This window comes from Schistocerca nitens, chromosome 1, assembly GCF_023898315.1.
Source record: "Schistocerca nitens isolate TAMUIC-IGC-003100 chromosome 1, iqSchNite1.1, whole genome shotgun sequence".
Taxonomy (NCBI): Eukaryota; Metazoa; Arthropoda; class Insecta; order Orthoptera; family Acrididae; genus Schistocerca; species Schistocerca nitens.
Genome location: NC_064614.1, coordinates 386,574,793 through 386,597,722, shown reverse-complemented (window position 1 = coordinate 386,597,722; position 22,930 = coordinate 386,574,793). Strand labels below are relative to the sequence as shown.

Sequence of the window (22,930 nt, the reverse complement as noted above, 5' to 3'; positions counted from 1 at the left end):
ATCGTCTCCATGGGAGAATAGCAGCCTGCATTGCTGCGAAAGGTGGATATACACTGTACTAGTGCCGACATTGTGCATGCTCTGTTGCCTCTGTCTATGTGCCTGTGGTTCTGTCAGTGTGATCATGTGATGTATCTGACCCCAGGAATGTGTCAATAAAGTTTCCCCTTCCTGGGACAATGAATTCACGGTGTTCTTATTTCAATTTCCAGGAGTGTATATTAATGACTTGCCATTCTATATTCACTAAGATGCAAAGCTGGTACTTTTGCCAATAATACAAATATAGCTATCACACCCGGCAGACAAGAATTAACTGGTGAAATTGTAAACCATGTTTTTCAGAAAATCATTAAGTGGTTCTCTGCCAATGGGCTCTCATTAAACTTTGACAAAACACAGTATATACAGTTCCACCCAGTAAATGGAATGACCCCATTAATAAATATAGACTTCGATCAGAAATCGGTAGCTAAGGTAGAATATTCAAAATTTCTAAGTGTATGCATTGATGAGGGATTGAACTGGAAAAAAAAACTGAGGATCTGCTGAAACGTTTGAATTCAGCTACTTATGCTATTAGGGTCATTGCAAATTTTGGCGATATACATCTGAGTAAATTAGCTTACCACACCTATTTTCATTCTCTGCTTTCATATGGCATCATATTCTGGGGTAACTCATCATTGAGTAAAAGAGTGTTCATTGCGCAAAAGCGTGTAATCAGAATAATTGCTGGAGCTCATCCAAGATCATCCTAAGGCACTTATTTAAAGAGCTAGAAATCTTCACTGTAGCCTCACAACATATATATTCACTTATGAAATTTGTTATTAACAATCCGAACGATTTCAAAAGTAATAGCAGTGTACATGGCTACAACACTAGGAGAAAGGATGATCTTCACTACTCAAGGTTAAATCTAACTTTGGCTCAGAAGGGGGTAAATTATGCTGCCACAAAAGTCTTTGGTCACTTACCTAATAGCATCAAAAGTCGGACAGATAGCCATATAGCAATTAAAAGGAAATTAAAGGAATTTCTTAATGGCAACTCCTTCTACTCATTAGATGAATTTTTGGATATAGTAAGTGGGTAATTTCCTAAAGTCCCAAAAATAAAAAAAATTGTTGAGTGTCACTTGTATAGACACCTTTTATTAACCTGACACGTTCCATATCATTATGAAGTGTCGTATTCGTGATCTATGGAACAAGTACTAATCTAATCTAATCTAATCTAATCTATAGAAAAGGTTTCAGAAAAAAAGGTTTGTTTACAGAGTGGGGTTATAACAAGTGAAACCATCTTGTTATGTTTTGATCTCACTGAACCATTACCAGTAACTAATTTTTAGGTCAATGTGTAGTAGTGTGCAAGCTTATGTCATGGTATTTTGTGTTACTGATAGGTACACAGACATGGTAAAGTTTATTAAAATATTTTGGTTTCCTCTTCTGTCACCAGTGAAGCACACATAGCCAAAATACTGATAATGCAAAGGACTGCATAGTAGTTACTAGAATATTATAGAAGACAAGATATTACCTCCAATAATACATTTTATGGTGGTTATTTTCAGGTTATGGACAACCAGAAAATATTGGTGCTGGCTACCAAAAGACCATATCTTCAGGAGCTGCACCTTACCCTGCAGTTCCAGTCCATCCACCACCAAATCAGCTAGAAAATATGTTACTTGATTACATGAAAGATGCTTACGTAAAAGATGGCGATGATGAAGAAGGAAATTACTATCAGTATGGGATGGATACTGATGCTAAACGTTCACTTTTCAGAGAGAGAGAAAATTATGACAGTGGTCAAGATGTAGAATATCGTCAAGTCTTACCTACGTACTATGACGGTGAAAATAAGCAAGAAAATGTTTTACTGCCTTCATTATTTCGAGAAAGATTTCTTACTCGGCCAGAAATTGACCAGGTTGTTGAACTAGAGAATATGAGACGCTATGCAGCAAAGGCCATAGCAAAGCAACTAGAAAATGATGAGGAAGAAAAACTGGAGAACAAAAGGAATAATGATGAAGAGGAAGAATATCTTTCACTCCTTCGTAATCTATGGGAAAAGTATAAAGAAACAAAACCTCAGCTTCTAGATTTCGATGATCTTACACAAAATGATATTCAGGAAATACTGTCTTCTTTAAGGAATGATAGGTCCAGTTTGCATAAAAGACAATATAGTTATGGCTCAGGATTTGATATTTTTAATAATGCAGGACTTATGGGTCAGTGGGGAACTGGTTCAAACAATTTTGCTAAGCGAAATAAGCAACGTGTTGAAGGTCCTGACCAACAGGGAGCAAACTTCTTATACTCCCTAAAGTTTGTGGCTCCAGAGGTAAACCGTGAAGCAGTTGAAACTCTCAAAGATAATGAAGGCATTGAGCTACCTGATGAGCGAGATGAAGATGTACTGCATTTAGCATCAGGATTTGCGAGAAATAACCCTGAAGACTTGATGCAAATATATGGCAGACCAGCTACTATGGATGAATTTTACAGTCCAAATCAGGAAACGTATCAAACATTATCTTTAGAAACACCAGATATTGGTTCCAGAGCAACTTCTACAAAACACTTTTCTTCTCTTGCAAGAGATGTCAATGAATACCAGCAACTTTCACCTCCTAACTATATGGTAATTCCAGAAAGGACTTCGAATAAGAGATTCATCTATGAAGCTAAAAGGAAACGTTATCCTGTAACAAAACGCAGCTCAAACTTTTATGCAAGTCCACCTATGCTCCATCACAAGTCATTCAACTCTGAAGGAATTAAGGACACTAATAAGAAGAAAAGTTCTCCTATAACAGGTGTTACAGACCCAAAGGTGGCTCAGGAACTAAATCAAATATTTTCTTCATCTGTTACTCATGATGATTCACCTAAGGCCAGTGAAAAGAAAGTAGATCCAGGAACTAATTCAAAGTTGACAACTTCTAAAGACCCAAAAGATCCAAACCACGAGACAACCACAACTCATTCAGTCACAACAGTGAGTGTGCAAGAAAATACCCAAAACAATGACACAGAAACAGGTAGCAAATCTGCCCATAACAGAACATCAGGACCTAGAGAAGTGGGTAATCATAAATCACATGCCCATGGAACATCTTTACATATGGAAAAAGAAACTGCAGAACCAATAACAATGAGTAAGATCCAAACACCTTTGGAAATTAAGAAAAAATCCATTGATTGGTCAGATTATTTTGGCATTGACAGAAGACGTAAGAAAACTGCACCTGAGACTGTAGAGACAAAAGATGGCGATGGCAACATGATTGATGATAACTGGTTACTAAATCAATATTACAGAACTCTTGCAATGGTTTCAAATCCCTTAAAGAAACGAATGACATCACATGGTCATGCAAATTCTCCTAATAACAATGACAATGAAAGAGACACTGGGAAACAACAAGCTTACAGTACAGACATATTTTCAAGAAGTTCTCAAAGAGAAGCTACCAAGAAGAGTTTGAATACAAACGAGGATACAAGTATAGACGACATGGATACAAAACTTCGAAATATGGAAGACCTCATTGTAAATGAAGCAGTAAAGTACACAGGTTCACATGAGGGAACCCAAGATCCTAAGGAAATTCAGGAAATGAAAGATAAAATTATGTCACGATTGGCCGCAGCATATAGTCTAGAGAAAATGAGATTGGCATTAGCTGAATTTAAATCAAGCCTGCAGGCCCAAATGATGTCAAAATATAATCCTGCAAACCTAAAATCTTCCTTATCTAATGATAATACTCAGGAAGAGAGTAAAATGAAGCGAGTGGCTGTGAAAAAGGAAAAAGCTGAAGATGACAAACATAATGACGATGGTGAAAAAAAGAAGAAGAGAAATGGTATTAAAAACGACGCTGAGGAAGAAACATCAGGTGAATTTTTAGATGGACCAGTTGATGTGGAGCCAATGTCAGAAGGCTATATGGGAAGATCTTCCGACGATTATGGTAAGTACACTTGTCTTTCCTGGTATCTAGAGCCCAGAGTTTCAAACACTGTAAAATTATAAAACATGGTTGCATTCATGCAGCATCATATCATTTAATATGCACAATGAAATATCAAAACAATAAAAATATGCCATGTCAGAATTAAGTTTTATATTTATTTCTATTATCTTCTGAAATAGTAAGCAACAAGTAATTTCTCCAAAGTTCCTTCACTTTAGCTCATGTATTTGTAAGAACACTTTTGTACACAGAAAATGTAATTTATATGTTTCAAGAAGTGGAAGGTGCATACTTAAGTGAAGAAATTTCGGAAAAAATCAGATAAAACTGTGTCTTATACATCGCCTCCACAAAGTATTTTTTTTATCAACTTGATAAACTCAAAATCAGGATTTGATTGGATAACTTGGTTCTCATTATCTTTTACTGCAACACCTACTTCTCCATAGGATGATTGCAAAGATTTTTCAACCTTTTCAACAATTTCAGAGAGTCCATCAGTTATCTGTGACCTGCAACTTCGTTACTGCCGCAACAAATGGGTCAAATTTGATTTGATGTAAATCAGGTCTTGCTTCTATCTGTTCTCTTGAATGACACTTCCATGCCTTTAATATGCTTCCAAAATGTCTACAACTCAAACAAAACAAAAAAGAAAAAGAGAATTAGGATACCTATGATTTTTCAATATAATGCAGCAAGTAGATTTTATCCCCAATAAATTATGGTGTCCTGTCGACTTCATCAAAAGTATCACAGTAAAAGATGGCAGCATATATCCAGGTATCCCAACTGGTTAAAATAGTATGTAGTGACTAAGCTAAATCTGCCAGTATACCTATCGCTAAATGAGGCAACAAGGACAAGTGCTTTCAAGAATACCTTCGAGTGGAAAAAAAGTCAGCATATGGCCAAATTAATACTAACAGAATTATTACCAAGCCTTTGTATTTTGTGCATATATTTATCTTATTTGTGAAGGATGTCAGCGTATTTACATTGTTATATTTCAGACGTCAGCTACTTTTTCAGTTACACGATGTGGCACATGGGTTAAATACATAACTTGGTTTAGGTTCAGATAAATATTTTTATTGTTTGCTGGCCTTCATGCCTTGCAAGGCAGCATCATTTAGTGATGATACAGACCCATTTTACACTCTACAGAAGTATAGTGGTTGACCTCACTATGAAGTTTGCAGATTTTAATGAAAATCGCGAAATTACTGTAGACATGTTCAGTACGTTTGGTGTAATTCATAAGAAAACAACACCAATAAAAGGTGATATTATGTAATTTATTGCAATACATACACAGAGACAAGAACAATGATATAACACTCTTTATAAATGTCCACATTCATGCAGTTATATTGATGAAATCTTTGAAACATGGATTTCCTCCCCAAATGGCCAGAACATGCAGACATGCATGTAACATGCATTTGCATGGAAATATGGGCTCTACTTAGCTATAACATAATTAGTAGACGTTATATTTTAATGAAAATCATGAAATTACTGTAGACATGTTCAGTACTTTTGGTGTAATACACTACAGAGTTATTTTAGTCCATTTCCTATGATTTTGTCTCCTCATATGACCACATCTCTACTTCAGTTTTGTAACAGTCACCATGGTGTATTCAGTTCCTGCATAAAATTGTTTACCTGTCTATCCATTCTCATTATTCCTTGCATGCATATTTTTCCATTTCTCACTGCCTGTCCATTTAAAATTCATTTTCCACTTCTCTAAGCAAGTATTGGCAATATATAAAAGTTATAGACTTTCAATTTATGTGATTATTTGTAGTTTACATTTGAATTCAGTTGCCGTACCTTAATGAACTTCAAACCATTTTCTCCCTCCAGTTTATTTATTTAACTATTCATCCACTTTTTGTTTTAATTTGTGCTAAGTATACAATTTGGTCAACTATTTCTATAAATTTATCATTATTATTGGTATTATTGTAATGGAGTGACAGGAGAGTGGAAGGACTGATTCATTAAGTAGGTTAGTGTTAACAAAATTTATAAAGAATATAATAGCAGGGCAAAGAATATAACAGTATGGCGAAAGATTGCATTCATGCCTTATATCCTTTTTAATCTGAGTACTTCGTTCTTGGTCTTCCAATCTTATTCTCCCTTCTTACTTATTACTCGTCTTTCCCTACAATTTGCTCCTATTTTTCTCAGAATTTCCAACATTTCACACCGTTTTACATTGTCAAACATTTTTTCTACGTCAACAAATCCTATCAGTGTATTTTTATTTTACACTCAGCCCTGCTCCCATTATCAAGCACATTGTCAGAACCGTCTCTTTACTGACTTTAACTTTCGTAAGGCCAAATTGATGGTCATCAAACTGATGCTCAATTTTTTTTCCATTCTTCTATGTATTATTTTTGTCATTAGCTTGGATGCATTTGCTGTTAGTTGTTGGTAGTCTCGTACTTATCTGCCTGTGCTATCTTCTAAATTGTGTGGATGATATTTTTCTGAAAGCATGATGGTATGTCACCAGTCTCAATGATTCTACAAACGTTTCAGTAGACATTTGGTTGTCATGTCTCCCAATGATTTTAGAAATTTAGCCTAGAATATTATCTATTACTTCTGCCTTATTTGATCTCAAGTTTTCCAAAGCTCTTTTAAATTCTGACTAAATTAGTGGATCCTCTATGTCTTGCATATTAGCAACAATTTCTTCTATCACGTTCCCAGACAAGTCCTCCCTGTACTCATTCCTAAGGGATTTTTATTGCTGTTTTCCCCTGAACTTCTCTCTTTCAATGACCAAATGAAACATTTCTTCTGTTAGCCACATTTTCTTCGCAGTTACCTTCCTACATCTGCCTGGCCAGCATCTGTAATTGTTTTTTTAGAGATGTTTAGTCCTCTTCAACTGGATTGCCTACTCTAGTATATCTTATCACAGTAGCCACATCCTTAGTGAACTTCAAATGTTTCCCGTCACTCCTCAGTACTTTACTATTGCACATCTTTCCACGATGATCCTTCCAGATGATTCTCTTAAACTTAAGTTTACTCTTCATTACCACTAAATTATGATCTGAGAGTTTACCAACACTTGGGTACGCATTACAACCTAAGATCTTTGTCTGACCATGATGTAATCCAGTGTCTCCAGGTCCTTGCCAAATATACCTCCTTCTCTTGTAATTATTGGACAGAGTATTCGCTACTAAAATCTTAAATTTATTGCAGAACTCAATTAGACTTTCTACTTCCTCATTTCTACTGCCAAGATCATGATCTTCCATGAGCCTTTCTTCTACTCTTTCTCCTATAACTGCATTCCAATTCCCCATTATTATTAGATATTGATATTCCTTTACATACTGAATTCCCCGTTCAATATCATCAAAGACTTCCTCTGTCTCTTCATCTTTTAATTGCAGTGTGGCCTGTATACGGAACCATTGTTGTTGGTCTCGGTTTGCTGTCGATTCTGATGAGAACAAGTCTATCACTGAACCGTTCAAAGCAGCTTACTCTCTGTCCTATTTTCTTGTTTAAAATGAATCTTATCCACAATATGCCTGGTTCTGCTGCTGTAGATATTACTCTGTATTCGTCTGACCATAAATCCTTTCCATTTCACTTCACTGACCTCCACTATATCTAGACTGAGTCTTTACATATTCCTCTGCAGATTTTCTAGTTTTCTTAGCGTGTTCAGACTTGTAATTATCCAGCTCTGGCTTGTAGAATTTTAACCCCCCCCCCCCCCATTTGTTATTCAGTCTTTTTCTTATGGTTCCTTCCCTTTTGGGAGTTCCCTCCCAAAGCTCTGAATGGGGGACTAATCCGGAATCTTTTGCCACTGCAGAAATTGTCATGATGCTTTTCCAGTAATAGGCCACATATCTTGTGCATTTGTATTAAGTATATTTAATACAATGGTTTTCATTGCCTTTTGCATCCTCATGCCATTGATCATTACTGATTATTCATCCATTTAGGGGCACTTTGTCACTCCAAGGGCAAAAGAATGCTTTGAACCTCTGCTCCTTCAACACATTTGACAAGGCCATTGGCACAATGAGGGCGATTTCTTATGCCTGAACACTTTGTATCATAATATTCAGAAGTGTCACATACATATCCAAAAAACTCAGTTCAGCATATTTTGCACTGAGAATAATTTCTATAGTTTTCAGTGCACAGCGTACAAGATTAGTGTATATGGCTTACTTCGATTCTATTATATCCTATGGAATAACATTCTGGTGTGCAACCAAATGTCGCTTGAGAGAGGTTTTTAAATTACAGATAAGGGCCATTAGAATTATTACACACAGCTCTCCACAAACACACTGCAAACCTTTTTCATGCAGCTAAACATACTTACAGTACCGTCTTTGTACATATTAAAAAGCATACTGCATACACAGTTGAGTAGTTTACATGTAAATTCAGATCACCGTGACTACAATACACATATCTGTAGTAACCTGCATGTAGAAAGAACAAGAAAAACAAAAACTCAAAAACATGTGAGCCACTATGGAATAAAGCTTTATAATGCTCTGCCACTCTGCATCAGGGGAAGAGAAAATGAAGGAAAATTTAAGTCAGAATTAAGAAAGTATCTGATAAATAAATGTTTTTATAGGATAGAGGAATATTTGGAATCCTTAAATCACTAACTGATAGTTGTATTGTCAATATCATTTTGTTCTGATTGTCAGTTCTGTGTCTCATTTATACTCTTTTAACTGTAAATTATGTGTAGTATTTGTCTTCCAAAATGTACTAAATGTATATAAATTCATCACACGCAGTACATGTTAAAAAAAACATGTAAAAGAACAGCCCATTAATTCAATGTTTTAATTTTCAACATATTATATAATGTTAATTTTATGTGTTTGATAGAAATTTGCAATATTCTGCTGTGCATATTCTGGACAGTATTATGGCAATTCCTATACCATGTAAATGATGCAAAGGATGATAATAAATGAAATGAAATGAAAACTTAACCTCAGTAACAGCTCCTGACAGATGCTGTTTCTTAGGTTTCTAAAATATTACATTTGCAAATAATCAAATTAAATAGCCCAATGCAGACATATGAGCTACACAATCACCTGCCCATTAAGCACTGGCAAAACAGTCTAATGGATCAATATTTTTGGTCATTCCTTACATTAACTTCAAACCTTTTGTTTGATACAAATACAACTATTTCAGTACTCACAAAGCATGCTTAAACTGAGTATGATTGCAACCCTTTTGAAATGTGCTTTGTTAAGTTCTTTTACTTAATATCATGACATGCAACTTTTGCTGGTTCTACTTTCAAATTAAGTTCCATTGGGGTACTGTAAAACTACATGCCCAATGTGATATTTACTAACTAGAGATTCAGTACAGCTTTTCTGGCTAAGATTCACTATATTCTGAGTATAATTATACTCAATATTCATCCCAGGATAATTTTTTATTTCACCTATGTCTTTTATTTGAAACTGGTTGGATAACAGGTTTCGTGATTTCTTGTATTTTCTCTTTTTTTTTTGCCACACATTCGCAGATAATCAAAAAACACAAATATATATCACATAAACTGTCGACCAGCAGAAGCTGTTGCATAAGTTAGAGGCACTAGGAGTAAGGGGAGTGGTTAACAAATAGATTCGTTCATATCTAGAAAACAGAGTACAGTTAGTAGAGATCACACATGTCTCCAGTGGATCGAAGTACATTAAGAAACATGTATTGGATCCACAATACATCAATACTGGGGTCCCTCAAGGAAGTGTACTAGGCCCAGTATTGTTTCTGGTATATATAAATGATTTCCCGCAACATATCAGCCATGAAGAGAAGATATTGTTTGTTGATGACAGCAACATATTAATCACGAGTAATAAACCAACGCAAATACTGGAAAATTCTATTGAAGTGCTGAGGGATGTCTACAAAAGTACACAGGGAAACAAAGTAACCCTCAACATAAAGAAAACAAATACAGTCTGCTTTAGAATAAATAGGAAACAGTCCCTTAAATTTCAAACTAGATAACATCTCCAAAGATGATGTACCTACAACAAAATTCTTAGGGTTGCACATTGACAAACAAATGAAGTGGAAAGAACATGCTATGAAACTCTTGAAAAAGATAACCACAACATGTTATGCTTTTAGGGTCCTTGAATCCGTATACAGTGATGAATGTCTGAAAACTGTATGCTTTAGTTATGTTCATTCAGTAATTGGCTATGGTATAATTTTCTGGGGAAACAGTGCTCTGAATTTACAAACAGTATTTAAAATCCAAAAGAGAGCAGTAAGAATTATAATGAAAAGCAATAAGTGGGCTCACTGCAGAGAACTGTTAAAAATGTTTGACATTATAATTGTTCCTTGTGAATTTATATGCCAAATCATAGTGAATATCAATAAAAATGTAGAACATTATAGTACAAATAGCCATTTCATAACTATAGAACAAGAACAAGTCACTGTCTTCACCTAGACAGGAAAAATAAGTATAAGACCCCAAAATAGTTTCTTTTATGAAGGTGTAAAAATGTGTAATAAACTGCTGCAGAAAATAAAAGAAACGGATAACATGCACTGCTTTAGGACAAATCTTAAATTGTATTTTAGAAACACTGTTTTTACACTATAAGTAAATTCTTTAGTAAAAATGATTGTAAATAACTTCTGTCTCACAATGTTTAACTATATATAATGTATTGATTAATAACAAAATCATTGTAAATAACTTGTATCTCACAATGTTTAACTACATGTTGTAGTGATTCGAGAATTTCGGCATAAATTCTAGAACCACTTGGCCTAATTTTCAGAATTTGACAAAAAGGTTGGAACTGAATATTGAAGACAAATGTAATAGTGTTGAATCAGAACTTAATGAAAAGTTAGGATCCTTTGAAAATGTGTTTAATGTTACATTTAATGCTGTAAAGCAAGGGTTGAGTACTTTAAAGCGAGTTTTCTTTATCTTGTAGTCATATAAGCAGGATAATTTAATGCCAATAATTCAGTCACAAATTACAGGGGTTAATACACAAGTAGACAACGTGGAAAGGAACTTCAAAGATAAATTAGTGAACAGTGATATCGTAAATATAAATTGTTTGGAGGAACGGGTTGAAGAAATTATAGATCGAAAAGTTACCGAGAGAGTAACATCTGGAAACTTATCTCCTATTCTATCTTCTGAACTTAATGATACCAGTAAAGGTAAAGATGACCTGTGGAAAGAATTCAAGCTTATCCAGGATAAAGTAGACAAAAGGGTAACTTCACCTAATAAGGTATTAACTAGTGAAGTGGTGACTACTTTGCAGTGGGGAGACTTTCATAAGACGTCTAAAGAGAAGTACTGGTCTACCAGGGGTCAAGGAAAGTTAATATCAGATCCATGCTACCTGGGAGTGACGACTGCAGGATCCCGAGTTGTTTTCAGTGTTTCTTCTAAAATAGTTTTCCCACACCAAATTCCTTTAAAATCTTAAACTATTCTGTCATCTATTGCTGACATCTTAACCTATCCTCTAATCATAGTACTTTGAAAACTGGATATGACTACAAGATAAAGAAAACTTAAGAAAATCACAGAATAAGAAAGAAAAAGGTATCGACATAAAATAAAATGAAGAGAATATTGTATTTATGGATAATATAATATGAGGTGACCAATGAAACAACTGTGACACCAGAGTGCATAAATTTTCTGTTTTGTATAGAATATTTTATACCTTTTATGGGATGTGATGTAAATGGGAGGGTTTGTATAGGTTTTGAAAGGGGCGGATATTGTAAATAAAAGCATGGTTTTTCAAGAGCAAATAAATCATGGCAAACACAAAACACACTTCAGACAACCGATGCAAACAATTGTGCCCGATTATTCACCATTTTCCATTTCGATAGGGTTGCTAGATTTCCTTCGGGGACTCAAGGGTGAAGGTGAGAATGTCCATTCTGTAGGATCCGATTTAACAACATACATCCTCTGACTTCTCACTCAAGTACTTGACGGGCAGGGATACTGGGGAAGGGGGTGGGGGGGGGGGTTGGGGGGGGGGGGAAGGGTTTCCTGTCTTGGGGGCTATCTTCATCTCTTCTTAGATCTTAGCAACCATATTTATTTTTTTTTTTCCTTTTTTAATTCTCATTTGAGGACCTATCTATTTTTTCCCTCTTTCCATATTCACAAACTTCCATTTGCTGAAGTCATTCCTTGTTTCCATGGTTTCTAATAACCTACATCTTATCTTTAGATAAGCAGGCTGAAGAATCAGACTTCAAAAACACACATCCACATACACACAAAAATACATTTAGACACAAATAAAGCAGTAATGAGCAGGAGATAGACAACGAACAGATGTGACCAATGAAAGAAAAAGAAACAGGAGTAGCATTAATCATGATGATCATTAGGAAATGCCAGTTTAATAAATACTCTGACAAATTGTAGGATAGTGGGACTTCAATAGTATATATAGACATAGTATCTAGTAAGAGTACAGAAGTTGAGATGTAGAGGAGGACCCTAGGGAGTGAATGATGCAGTAAAAATTGAATACAAAGTGTAGAATAGATTTTTATTTTTATCAGAGAATACTTAATTATAGTATATATAGGAATGTATAGTAAGGGAATGAACCATAAGGCCTACTCAGAAAGGATAAGGGGGGTGTACCCGGCATTTGCGATGTGTATAGGGCAGGCATACCTACATGAAGATAGGACGACCTATGGCATATAAAATAGGGATTTTTATAAAAGGGCTTACCTACCAGAATGGAAAGAGGAAATGTTCACATAAGGTTGACCCACAAGCAAGGTATAGGTATTTATCCTAGGAGAAGGGGACAGTATCATGACAAAAGTCACAAATTTTATAGGGATTATTCTGGAAAGTTTGAATTATGTGCACAACTAGTATTATTATGTTTCATGTAAGTTTACAAGTGTCAAAAGGAACACTTCATTTCCCCCAGAGTTCCTTCAAACTACAAAAATTGTAAAAATAGTATATACAAAGGGAAATTAGTACAAAAAATGAGAATGGAAAGTAGATTACTCGTGTATCACGAACACTGGAGTTTACAATTGGAAGTGTGCGCGCACACACACACACACACACACACACACACACACACACACACACACACACACACACACACACACACACACACACACACACACACACATACATACATATATATATATATATATATATATATATATATATATATATATATATATATATATATATATATATATATACAAAGATGATGTGACTTACCATACGAAAGCGATGGCAGGTCGATAGAAACACAAACAGACACATACATACACACAAAATTCTAGCTTTCGCAACCAATGGTTGCTTCGTCAGGAAAGAGGGAAGGAGAGGGAAAGACGAAAGGATGTGGGTTTTAAGGGAGGGGGTAAGGAGTCATTCCAATCCCGGGAGCGGAAAGACTTACCTTAGGGGGAAAAAAGGACAGGTATACACTCGCACACACACACATATCCATCCGCACATACACAGACACAAGCAGACATTTTTAAAGGCAAAGAGTTTGGGCAGAGATGTCAGTCGAGGCGGAAGTAAAGAGGCAAAGATGTTGTTGAAAGACAGGTGAGGTATGAGCGGCGGCAACTTGAAATTAGCGGAGGTTGAGGCCTGGCGGATAACAAGAGGAGAGGATATACTGAAGGGCAAGTTCCCATCTCCAGAGTTCTGACAGGTTGGTGTTAGTGGGAAGCATCCAGATAACCCGGACGGTGTAACACTGTGCCAAGATGTGCTGGCCGTGCACCAAGGCATGTTTAGCCACAGGGTGATCCTCATTACCAACAAACACTGTCTGCCTGTGTCCATTCATGCGAATGGACAGTTTGTTGCTGGTCATTCCCACATAGAAAGCTTCACAGTGTAGGCAGGTCAGTTGGTAAATCACGTGGGTGCTTTCACACGTGGCTCTGCCTTTGATCGTGTACACCTTCCGGGTTACAGGACTGGAGTAGGTGGTGGTGGGAGGGTGCATGGGACAGGTTCTACACCGGGGGCGGTTACAAGGGTAGGAGCCAGAGGGTAAGGAAGGTGGTTTGGGGATTTCATAGGGATGAACTAAGAGGTTACGAAGGTTAGGTGGATGGCGGAAAGACACTCTTGGTGGAGTGGGGAGGATTTCATGAAGGATGGATCTCATTTCAGGGCAGGATTTGAGGAAGTCGTATCCCTGCTGGAGAGCCACATTCAGAGTCTGATCCAGTCCCGGAAAGTATCCTGTCACAAGTGGGGCACTTTTGTGGTTCTTCTGTGGGAGGTTCTGGGTTTGAGGGGATGAGAAAGTGGCTCTGGTTATTTGCTTCTGTACCAGGTCGGGAGGGTAGTTGCAGGATGTGAAAGCTCTTTTCAGGTTGTTGGTTTAACGGTTCAGGGATTCCGGACTGGAGCAGATTCATTTGCCACGAAGACCTAGGCTGTAGGGAAGGGACCGTTTGATGTGGAATGGGTGGCAGCTGTCATAATGGAGGTACTGTTGCTTGTTGGTGGGTTTGATGTGGACGGACGTGTGAAGCTGGCCATTGGACAGATGGAGGTCAACATCAAGGAAAGTGGCATGGGATTTGGAGTAGGACCAGGTGAATCTGATGGAACCAAAGGAGTTGAGGTTGGAGAGGAAATTCTGGAGTTCTTCTTCACTGTGAGTCCAGATCATGAAGATGTCATCAATGAATCTGTACCAAACCTTGGGTTGGCAGGCCTGGGTAACCAAGAAGGCTTCCTCTAAGCGACCCATGAATAGGTTGGCGTACGAGGGGGCCATCCTGGTACCCATGGCTGTTCCCTTTAATTGTTGGTATGTCTGGCCTTCAAAAGTGAAGAAGTTGTGGGTCAGGATGAAGCTGGCTAAGGTGATGAGGAAAGAGGTTTTAGGTAGGGTGGCAGGTGATCGGCGTGAAAGGAAGTGCTCCAACGCAGCGAGGCCCTGGACGTGCGGAATATTTGTGTATAAGGAAGTGGCATCAATGGTTACAAGGATGGTTTCCGGGGGTAATAGATTGGGTAAGGATTCCAGGCATTCGAGAAAGTGGTTGGTGTCTTTGATGAAGGATTGGAGACTGCATGTAATGGGTTGAAGGTGTTGATCTACGTAGGCAGAGATACGTTCTGTGGGGGCTTGGTAACCAGCTACAATGGGGCGGCCGGGATGATTGGGTTTGTGAATTTTAGGAAGAAGGTAGAAGGTAGGGGTGCGGGGTGTCGGAGGGGTCAGAACGTTGATGGAATCAGGGGAAAGGTTTTGTAGGGGGCCTAAGGTTCTGAGGATTCCTTGAAGCTCCGCCTGGACATCAGGAATGGGATTACCTTGGCAAACTTTGTATGTGGTGTTGTCTGAAAGCTGACGCAGTCCCTCAGCCACATACTCCCAACGATCGAGTACCAGGGTCGTGGAACCCTTGTCCGCCGGAAGAATGACGATGGATCGGTCAGCCTTCAGATCACGGATAGCTTGGGCTTCAGCTGTGGTGATGTTGGGAGTAGGATTAAGGTTTTTTAAGAAGGATTGAGAAGTAAGGCTGGAAGTCAGAAATTCCTGGAAGGTTTGGAGAGGGTGATTTTGAGGAAGAGGAGGTGGGTCCCGCTGTGACGGAGGACGGAACTGTTTTATATTTTTCCCGCGTAGAATTTTTCCCTATTTTTTAAGGGAAACATTCCACGTGGGAAAAATATATCTAAAAACAAAGATGATGTGACTTACCAAATGAAAGTGCTGGCAGGTCGGTAGACATACAAACAAACACAAACATACACACAAAATTCTAGCTGTCGCAACCAACGGTTGCCTCGTCAGGAAAGAGGGAAAGAGAGGGAAAGACGAAAGGATGTGGGTTTTAAGGGAGAGGGTAAGGAGTCATTCCAATCCTGGGAGCGGAAAGACTTACCTTGGGGGGAAAAAGAACAGGTATACACTCGCACACACACACACACATATCCATCCGCACAAGCTTGTGTCTGTGTATTCTTAAATAGTAGAACTGATTAGAACCTCAAGTGACTTCTCACATCTTAATATCAAAGTAATTTAAGAATAGAATAAAGAAATGCTCATCAGATGATTATTCTAGAGAGAAAAAAAGATTGTTGTTGAAGTGAAAGATGTATGTATAAACATGTACAAGAAAAGTATATTGTTATGATATAAAATGTTGTTATGAGTGATGTTATTTACTAATGATTATGTATAAAATATTACGTGTCCAGTTTGAGGGGGGGGGGGGGGGAGGGATATGCAGTGATTCAAGAATTTTGGCGTAAATTCTAGAACTACTTGGCCTTCTATCATCTTCAACAGGATGTTTTAGATATGAGTGCAAGAAAGTAAATCCTACCTACTGTGCATTATATGTCTTCTGTGTGTGATGGTTTAAATTCAGTTGCAGGAAGAATGTAGATGTGGTGCTCGAACGGCACTGACAAGTATCTTTCACGTGATCCATGGAAGTTTCAGTGAAAGTACATAGGAGAGGACCATGGAGTAGTTATGTAACTCTGCGATTAGTCTCAGTGACTATTGTTAGTGAAAAAAAAGAACTTTTATTTTAGCCTTGGTGAAGGGAAGACATGTATTCTGTTTCATCTTGTGAATTTACGTGGTTTTTAAGCCAACTTTCTCTCATATGTAACTTATTTTGTTTCTAATGCATGGAGACATGAGAGGCTTACAAAACAGTATTTATTTATGTGAAGAGTGGAATTTGTAAAATGTCAGAAGTTAGAATACATTAATTAACGCAAATGAAACTTTGTACATCTACTTATTTTTATAAGTAGGAAGAGTCTTAAGGAATTCCTGTATCTAGCAGCATACTTTGGAGAAGAAGTGAAAGAGAGCTTGCAGCAGCAGGATAACAAGCAAGGAAGGTGAGCCGAGCATCTCAAGGAAGTCATCTTGGAAAAGAAGTGGGAGTTAGTATATCTACTTCACACTTAAATTGTCGTCCAAAGCATTAGAATGTAACGAAAAGCTGTATAAATATGTGAATGTACACAAACTGACAACATCCATATATTTTAAAATGTCTGTGGCTGGCTAAATAAATAAATAAATAAACAGAAAAATACATTGGTAGTTACAAAAATGAACTTATTGACATTGCAGTAAGGTTACCAAAACAATGCTTGCACATCACAAATATCATACTTAAGATGATATAGTACACTACTTCAGCACTTCACTATGGGGACCATTTCCTGAAACATGTTTCTGTGACTGGCAGCAGATGCTACTATATAACAAAAACAAATACAATATGTTCCCGTGCTAGCAGGTGACTAGTTCCCACCAACTCATGGCTAAACATGTTGACTAAGTTTTCAATTAGCTTCAAAGGTGGCAACGCCTTGGCCAATGTACATTGTTTAATTAGGCAGTGTTGTTTATACAGGTCATTGTTTGGTACAATATCGGTACAAAATATAGCTATTTTTGTTTCAATACCTGTACCTGATTTGTTCTTGCCAACATAAAAAGAATAAATTGTATCATTAACTAAAGTTAATGCAAACATGAAGTAAAAAGTTAAAAATTACATCATCCTGGCAAAATTAAATAAAGTATGTTATGTACCTCTACGATGAAAAATGGAGAATTAAATTTATATGTCTATAGTCAGAATATTCTGGATGTTAGTACTTACTGACAATGTGTGTGATTCATAAGGAAAGGAAGATTATTTGTCAACAAACTCTGGGCATTGCTAATAAACTATAACAAAATGGAATGAAGCTGCCAACCGAGTGAGTGATGAAACTACTACATATTAATGCAGTCTGCATCTACCTTTTTGTCAATATCTGCATCTACATCTACATCTACATACATGTTCCAGAAGTCACCATACAGTGTGGGATGGAAGGGATGTCGTTACCTTTCCTGTTCCGCTTGGAAATACAGTGAGGAAAAAATGACTGTCAGTATACCCCCGTACACGCCCCAATTTCTCTTATCTTATGGTCATGGCCCTTATATGAAATGTTCATTAGAGGCAGTAGTAACGTTCTGCAGTAAATTTCAAATGTCATTTCTCTAAATTTCCACAACAGAGTTCTTCTAAAAGAGTGTCATCTTCCATTCAGGGGTTCCCATTTGAGTTTCCAAAGCATCTCTGTAATACACTCCTGGAAATTGAAATAAGAACACCGTGAATTCATTGTCCCAGGAAGGGGAAACTTTATTGACACATTCCTGGGGTCAGATACATCACATGATCACACTGACAGAACCACAGGCACATAGACACAGGCAACAGAGCATGCACAATGTCGGCACTAGTACGTGTATATCCACCTTTCGCAGCAATGCAGGCTGCTATTCTCCCATGGAGACGATCGTAGAGATGCTGGATGTAGTCCTGTGGAACGGCTTGCCATGCCATTTCCACCTGGCGCCTCAGTTGGACCAGTGTTTGTGCTGGACGTGCAGACCGCGTGAGACGACGCTTCATCCAGTCCCAAACATGCTCAATGGGGGACAGATCCGGAGATCTTGCTGGCCAGGGTAGTTGACTTACACCTTCTAGAGCACGTTGGGTGGCACGGGATACATGCGGACGTGCATTGTCCTGTTGGAACAGCAAGTTCCCTTGCCGGTCTAGGAATGGTAGAACGATGGGTTCGATGACGGTTTGGATGTACCGTGCACTATTCAGTGTCCCCTCGACGATCACCAGTGGTGTACGGCCAGTGTAGGAGATCGCTCCCCACACCATGATGCCGGGTGTTGGCCCTGTGTGCCTCGGTCGTATGCAGTCCTGATTGTGGCGCTCACCTGCACGGTGCCAAACACGCATACGACCATCATTGGCACCAAGGCAGAAGCGACTCTCATCGCTGAAGACGACACGTCTCCATTCGTCCCTCCATTCACACCTGTCGCGACACCACTGGAGGCGGGCTGCACGATGTTGGGGCGTGAGCGGAAGACGGCCTAACGGTGTGCGGGACCGTAGCCCAGCTTCATGGAGACGGTTGCGAATGGTCCTCGCCGATACCCCAGGAGCAACAGTGTCCCTAATTTGCTGGGAAGTGGCGGTGCGGTCCCCTACAGCACTGCGTAGGATCCTACGGTCTTGGCATGCATCCGTGCGTCGCTGCGGTCCGGTCCCAGGTCGACGGGCACGTGCACCTTCCGCCGACCACTGGCGACAACATCGATGTACTGTGGAGACCTCGCACCCCATGTGTTGAGCAATTCGGCGGTACGTCCACCGGCCTCCCGCATGCCCACTATACGCCCTCGCTCAAGATCCGTCAACTGCACATACGGTTCACGTCCACGCTGTCGCGGCATGCTACCAGTGTTAAAGACTGCGATGGAGATCCGTATGCCACGGCAAACTGGCTGACACTTACGGCGGCGGTGCACAAATGCTGCGCAGCTAGCGCCATTTGACGGCCAACACCGCGGTTCCTGGTGTGTCCGCTGTGCCGTGCGTGTGATCATTGCTTGTACAGCCCTCTCGCAGTGCCTGGAGCATGTATGGTGGGTCTGACACACCAGTGTCAATGTGTTCTTTTTTCCATTTCCAGGAGTGTATTTGCATGTTGGTTGAAGCTACCAATAACAAATCCAGCAGCCTACATCTAAAGTGCCTTGATGTTTTCCTGTAACCTGATCTGGTAGGGATCACAAATAATGTTGCTCTTTGGAGCAGGGTGTTTTCCCCGATAGACTGAAATATGCCATTGTAAAACCATTGCATAAAAAGTGGGATGCGTCGGATGTGAACAACTACTGCCCAATCTCTCTTCTGACAGCTCTATGAAAAATTTTTGAGAAAGTAATGTATTCAAGAGTAGCCTCCCATACTTGTAAAAATAAAGTACTAACAAAATGTCAGTTCGGTTTTCAGAAAGGCTTTTCAACAGAAAATGCTATATACGCTTTCACTGATCAAATATTAAATGCTCTGAATAACTGGACATCACCCATTGGTATTTTTTGTGATCTCTCAAAGGCCTTTGATTGTGTAAATCATGGCATTCTTTTCGATAAGCTAAATCATTATGGTTTGAGGGGGGCAGTGCACAAATGGTTTAATTCATACTTAACTGGAAGAATGCAGAAAGTTGAAATAAGTGGTTCATGTAATGTTAAAACAATAGCTGATTCCTGAAACTGGGGGGCTATCAGGTACGGGGTCCCACAGGGTTCGGTCTTAGGTCCTTTACTGTTCTTGATATACATTAATGACTTACCATTCCACAGTGATGAATATGCAAAGTTAGTTCTTTTTGCTGATGATACAAGTATAGTAATAACATCCAAAAACCAAGAACTAAGTGATGTAATTGTAAATGTTGTTTTTCACAAAATTATTCAGTGGTTCTCAGCAAACGGACTCTCTTTAAATTTTTATAAAACACAGTATATACAGTTCCGTACAGTAAATGGCACGACTCCAGTAATAAATATAAACATTGAACAGAAGTCTGTAGCTAAGGTAGAATTTTCAAAATTTTTAGGTGTGTCCATTGATGAGAGGTTAAACTGGAAGCAACGCATTGATGGTCTGCTGAAACGTCTGAGTTCAGCTACGTATGCTATTAGGGTTATTGTAAATTTTGGTGATAAGAACCTCAGTAAATTAGCTTACTGTGCCTACTTTCATTCACTGCTTTCGTATGGCATCATATTCTGGGGTAATTCATCGTTGAGTAGAAAAGTATTCATTACTCAAAAACGTGTAATCAGAATAATTGCTGGAGCCCACCCACGGTCATCCTGCAGACATCTATTTAAGGATTTAGGGATACTCACAGTAACCTCACAGTATATATATTCACTTATGAAATAGTGGGAAAAGCAGGCGCCAGGTTGAGATTCATAGGAAGAATTCTAAGAAAATGTGACTCATCGACGAAAGAAGTAGCTTACAAAACGCTTGTTCGTCCGATTCTTGAGTATTGCTCATCAGTATGGGACCCTTACCAGGTTGGATTAATAGAAGAGATAGACATGATCCAGCGAAAAGCAGCGCGATTCGTCATGGGGACATTTAGTCAGCGCGAGAGCGTTACGGAGATGCTGAACAAGCTCCAGTGGCGGACACTTCAAGAAAGGCGTTACGCAATACGGAGAGGTTTATTATCGAAATTACGAGAGAGCACATTCCGGGAAGAGATGGGCAACATATTACTACCGCCCACATATATCTCGCGTAATGATCACAACGAAAAGATCCGAGAAATTAGAGCAAATACGGAGACTTACAAGCAGTCGTTCTTCCCACGCACAATTCGTGAATGGAACAGGGAAGGGGGGATCAGATAGTGGTACAATAAGTACCCTCCGCCACACACCGTAAGGTGGCTCGCGGAGTATAGATGTAGATGTAGATGTAGATGTTGTTAATAATCCAGCCCAGTTCAAAAGTAATAGCAGTGTGCATAGCTATAACACCAGGAGAAAGGATGATCTTCACTATGCAGGGTTAAATCTGACTTTGGCACAGAAAGGGGTAAATTATGCTGCCACAAAAGTCTTTGGTCACCTACCAAACAGCATCAAAAGCCTGACAGATAGCCAACTAACATTTAAAAATAAGTTAAAAGAATTTCTAGATGACAACTCCTTCTACTCATTGGCTGAATTTTTAAACATTAGTGTCATGCAATATTTTGTGTAATGTAATATCTTGTACAGACATCTTTTATTAACCGACACGTTCCACATCATTACGAAGTGTCGTTTTCATGATCTATGGAACAAGTATTAATCTAATCTAATCTAATCTAATCTCAAGAATGAGTAGCAGTAGTGTTCTCTGCAGATGGACCATACTTCTTTCAATAAACTGAAGTTGACAATTCAGCTTCCCTGCCACAATCCTTACCTGTTCATTCCATTTCATATGTCTTTGCAATGTTATGTCTCGATATTTAATCAAAATGACAGTGTCAAACAGCACACTACTAATGCTATATTGAAACATTCTTTTCCCCTACTCATCTTCATTGACATACATTTTTCCACATTTAGAGCAAATTTCCAATCATCACACTAATTAAAAATTTTGTCTAAGTCATTTTGTATCCTTCTTCAGTGACTCAATGACAACACTTCCTGTATGCCACCGTATCATGAGCAAACAGTTGTAGATTGCTGTCCACCCTGTCCATCAGATCATTTATGTCCAGCATATAGAAAATAACAATGGTCCTATCATACTTCCCTTGGGAACTCCTGATGATACCCTTGTCTCTGATGAACACTCACTGTCTAGGACATGATGCTTGGTTCTATTACTTAAGAAGCCTTCAAATCACTTATATATCTGGGAACCTATTCCATAAGGTCATATCTTTTTTAAAAGTCTACATCTGAGCTTGTGTCAAACACCTTTCAGGAGTCTATAAATATGGAACCTGTCTGTTGCCCTTTATCTGTAGCTAGCAGGATATCATGAGTGAAAAGGGTAAACTGAGTTTCAGGTGAGCAATGCTTTCTGAATCTGTGCTGATCTGTGAACAGAAGCCTTTCCCTCTCAAGGAAATATTAAAATTAAGAATATGTTCAAGAATTCTGGAGCAAACTGGTTTTAAGGATATTGGTCTGTACTTTTTGTGGATCTGTTCCTTTAACTTCTTATGTACAGGAGTCACCTACACATTTTCCAGTCACTTGGGACTTTGAGCTAGGTGAGACATTCACAGAAAATGCAAGTTAAGTAGGGGGCCAATGCCGTAGAGTACTCTTTGTAAAACTGAACTTTGATTCCATCCTGACCTGGTAACTTATTTGTTTTCAACTCTTTCAGTTGCATCTCCATGACAGGGATAATTGTTACTAAGTCCTCTGTATGGGAGTCTGTGTCATGGTCAAA

The 22,930-nt window shown here is 38.5% G+C and overlaps 1 protein-coding gene across 1 annotated transcript in view; it reads left to right on the top strand.

Moving 5' to 3' along the window:
* LOC126249254 (MATH and LRR domain-containing protein PFE0570w) overlaps window positions 1-22,930 on the top strand; it is a 252,829-nt gene that overhangs the window by 207,063 nt on the left and 22,836 nt on the right. The window contains exon 3 of the mRNA XM_049950913.1: window positions 1,583-4,000. Within this exon, the coding sequence (XP_049806870.1) occupies window positions 1,583-4,000 (2,418 nt within the window). The remainder of the gene's footprint in view (window positions 1-1,582; window positions 4,001-22,930) is intronic.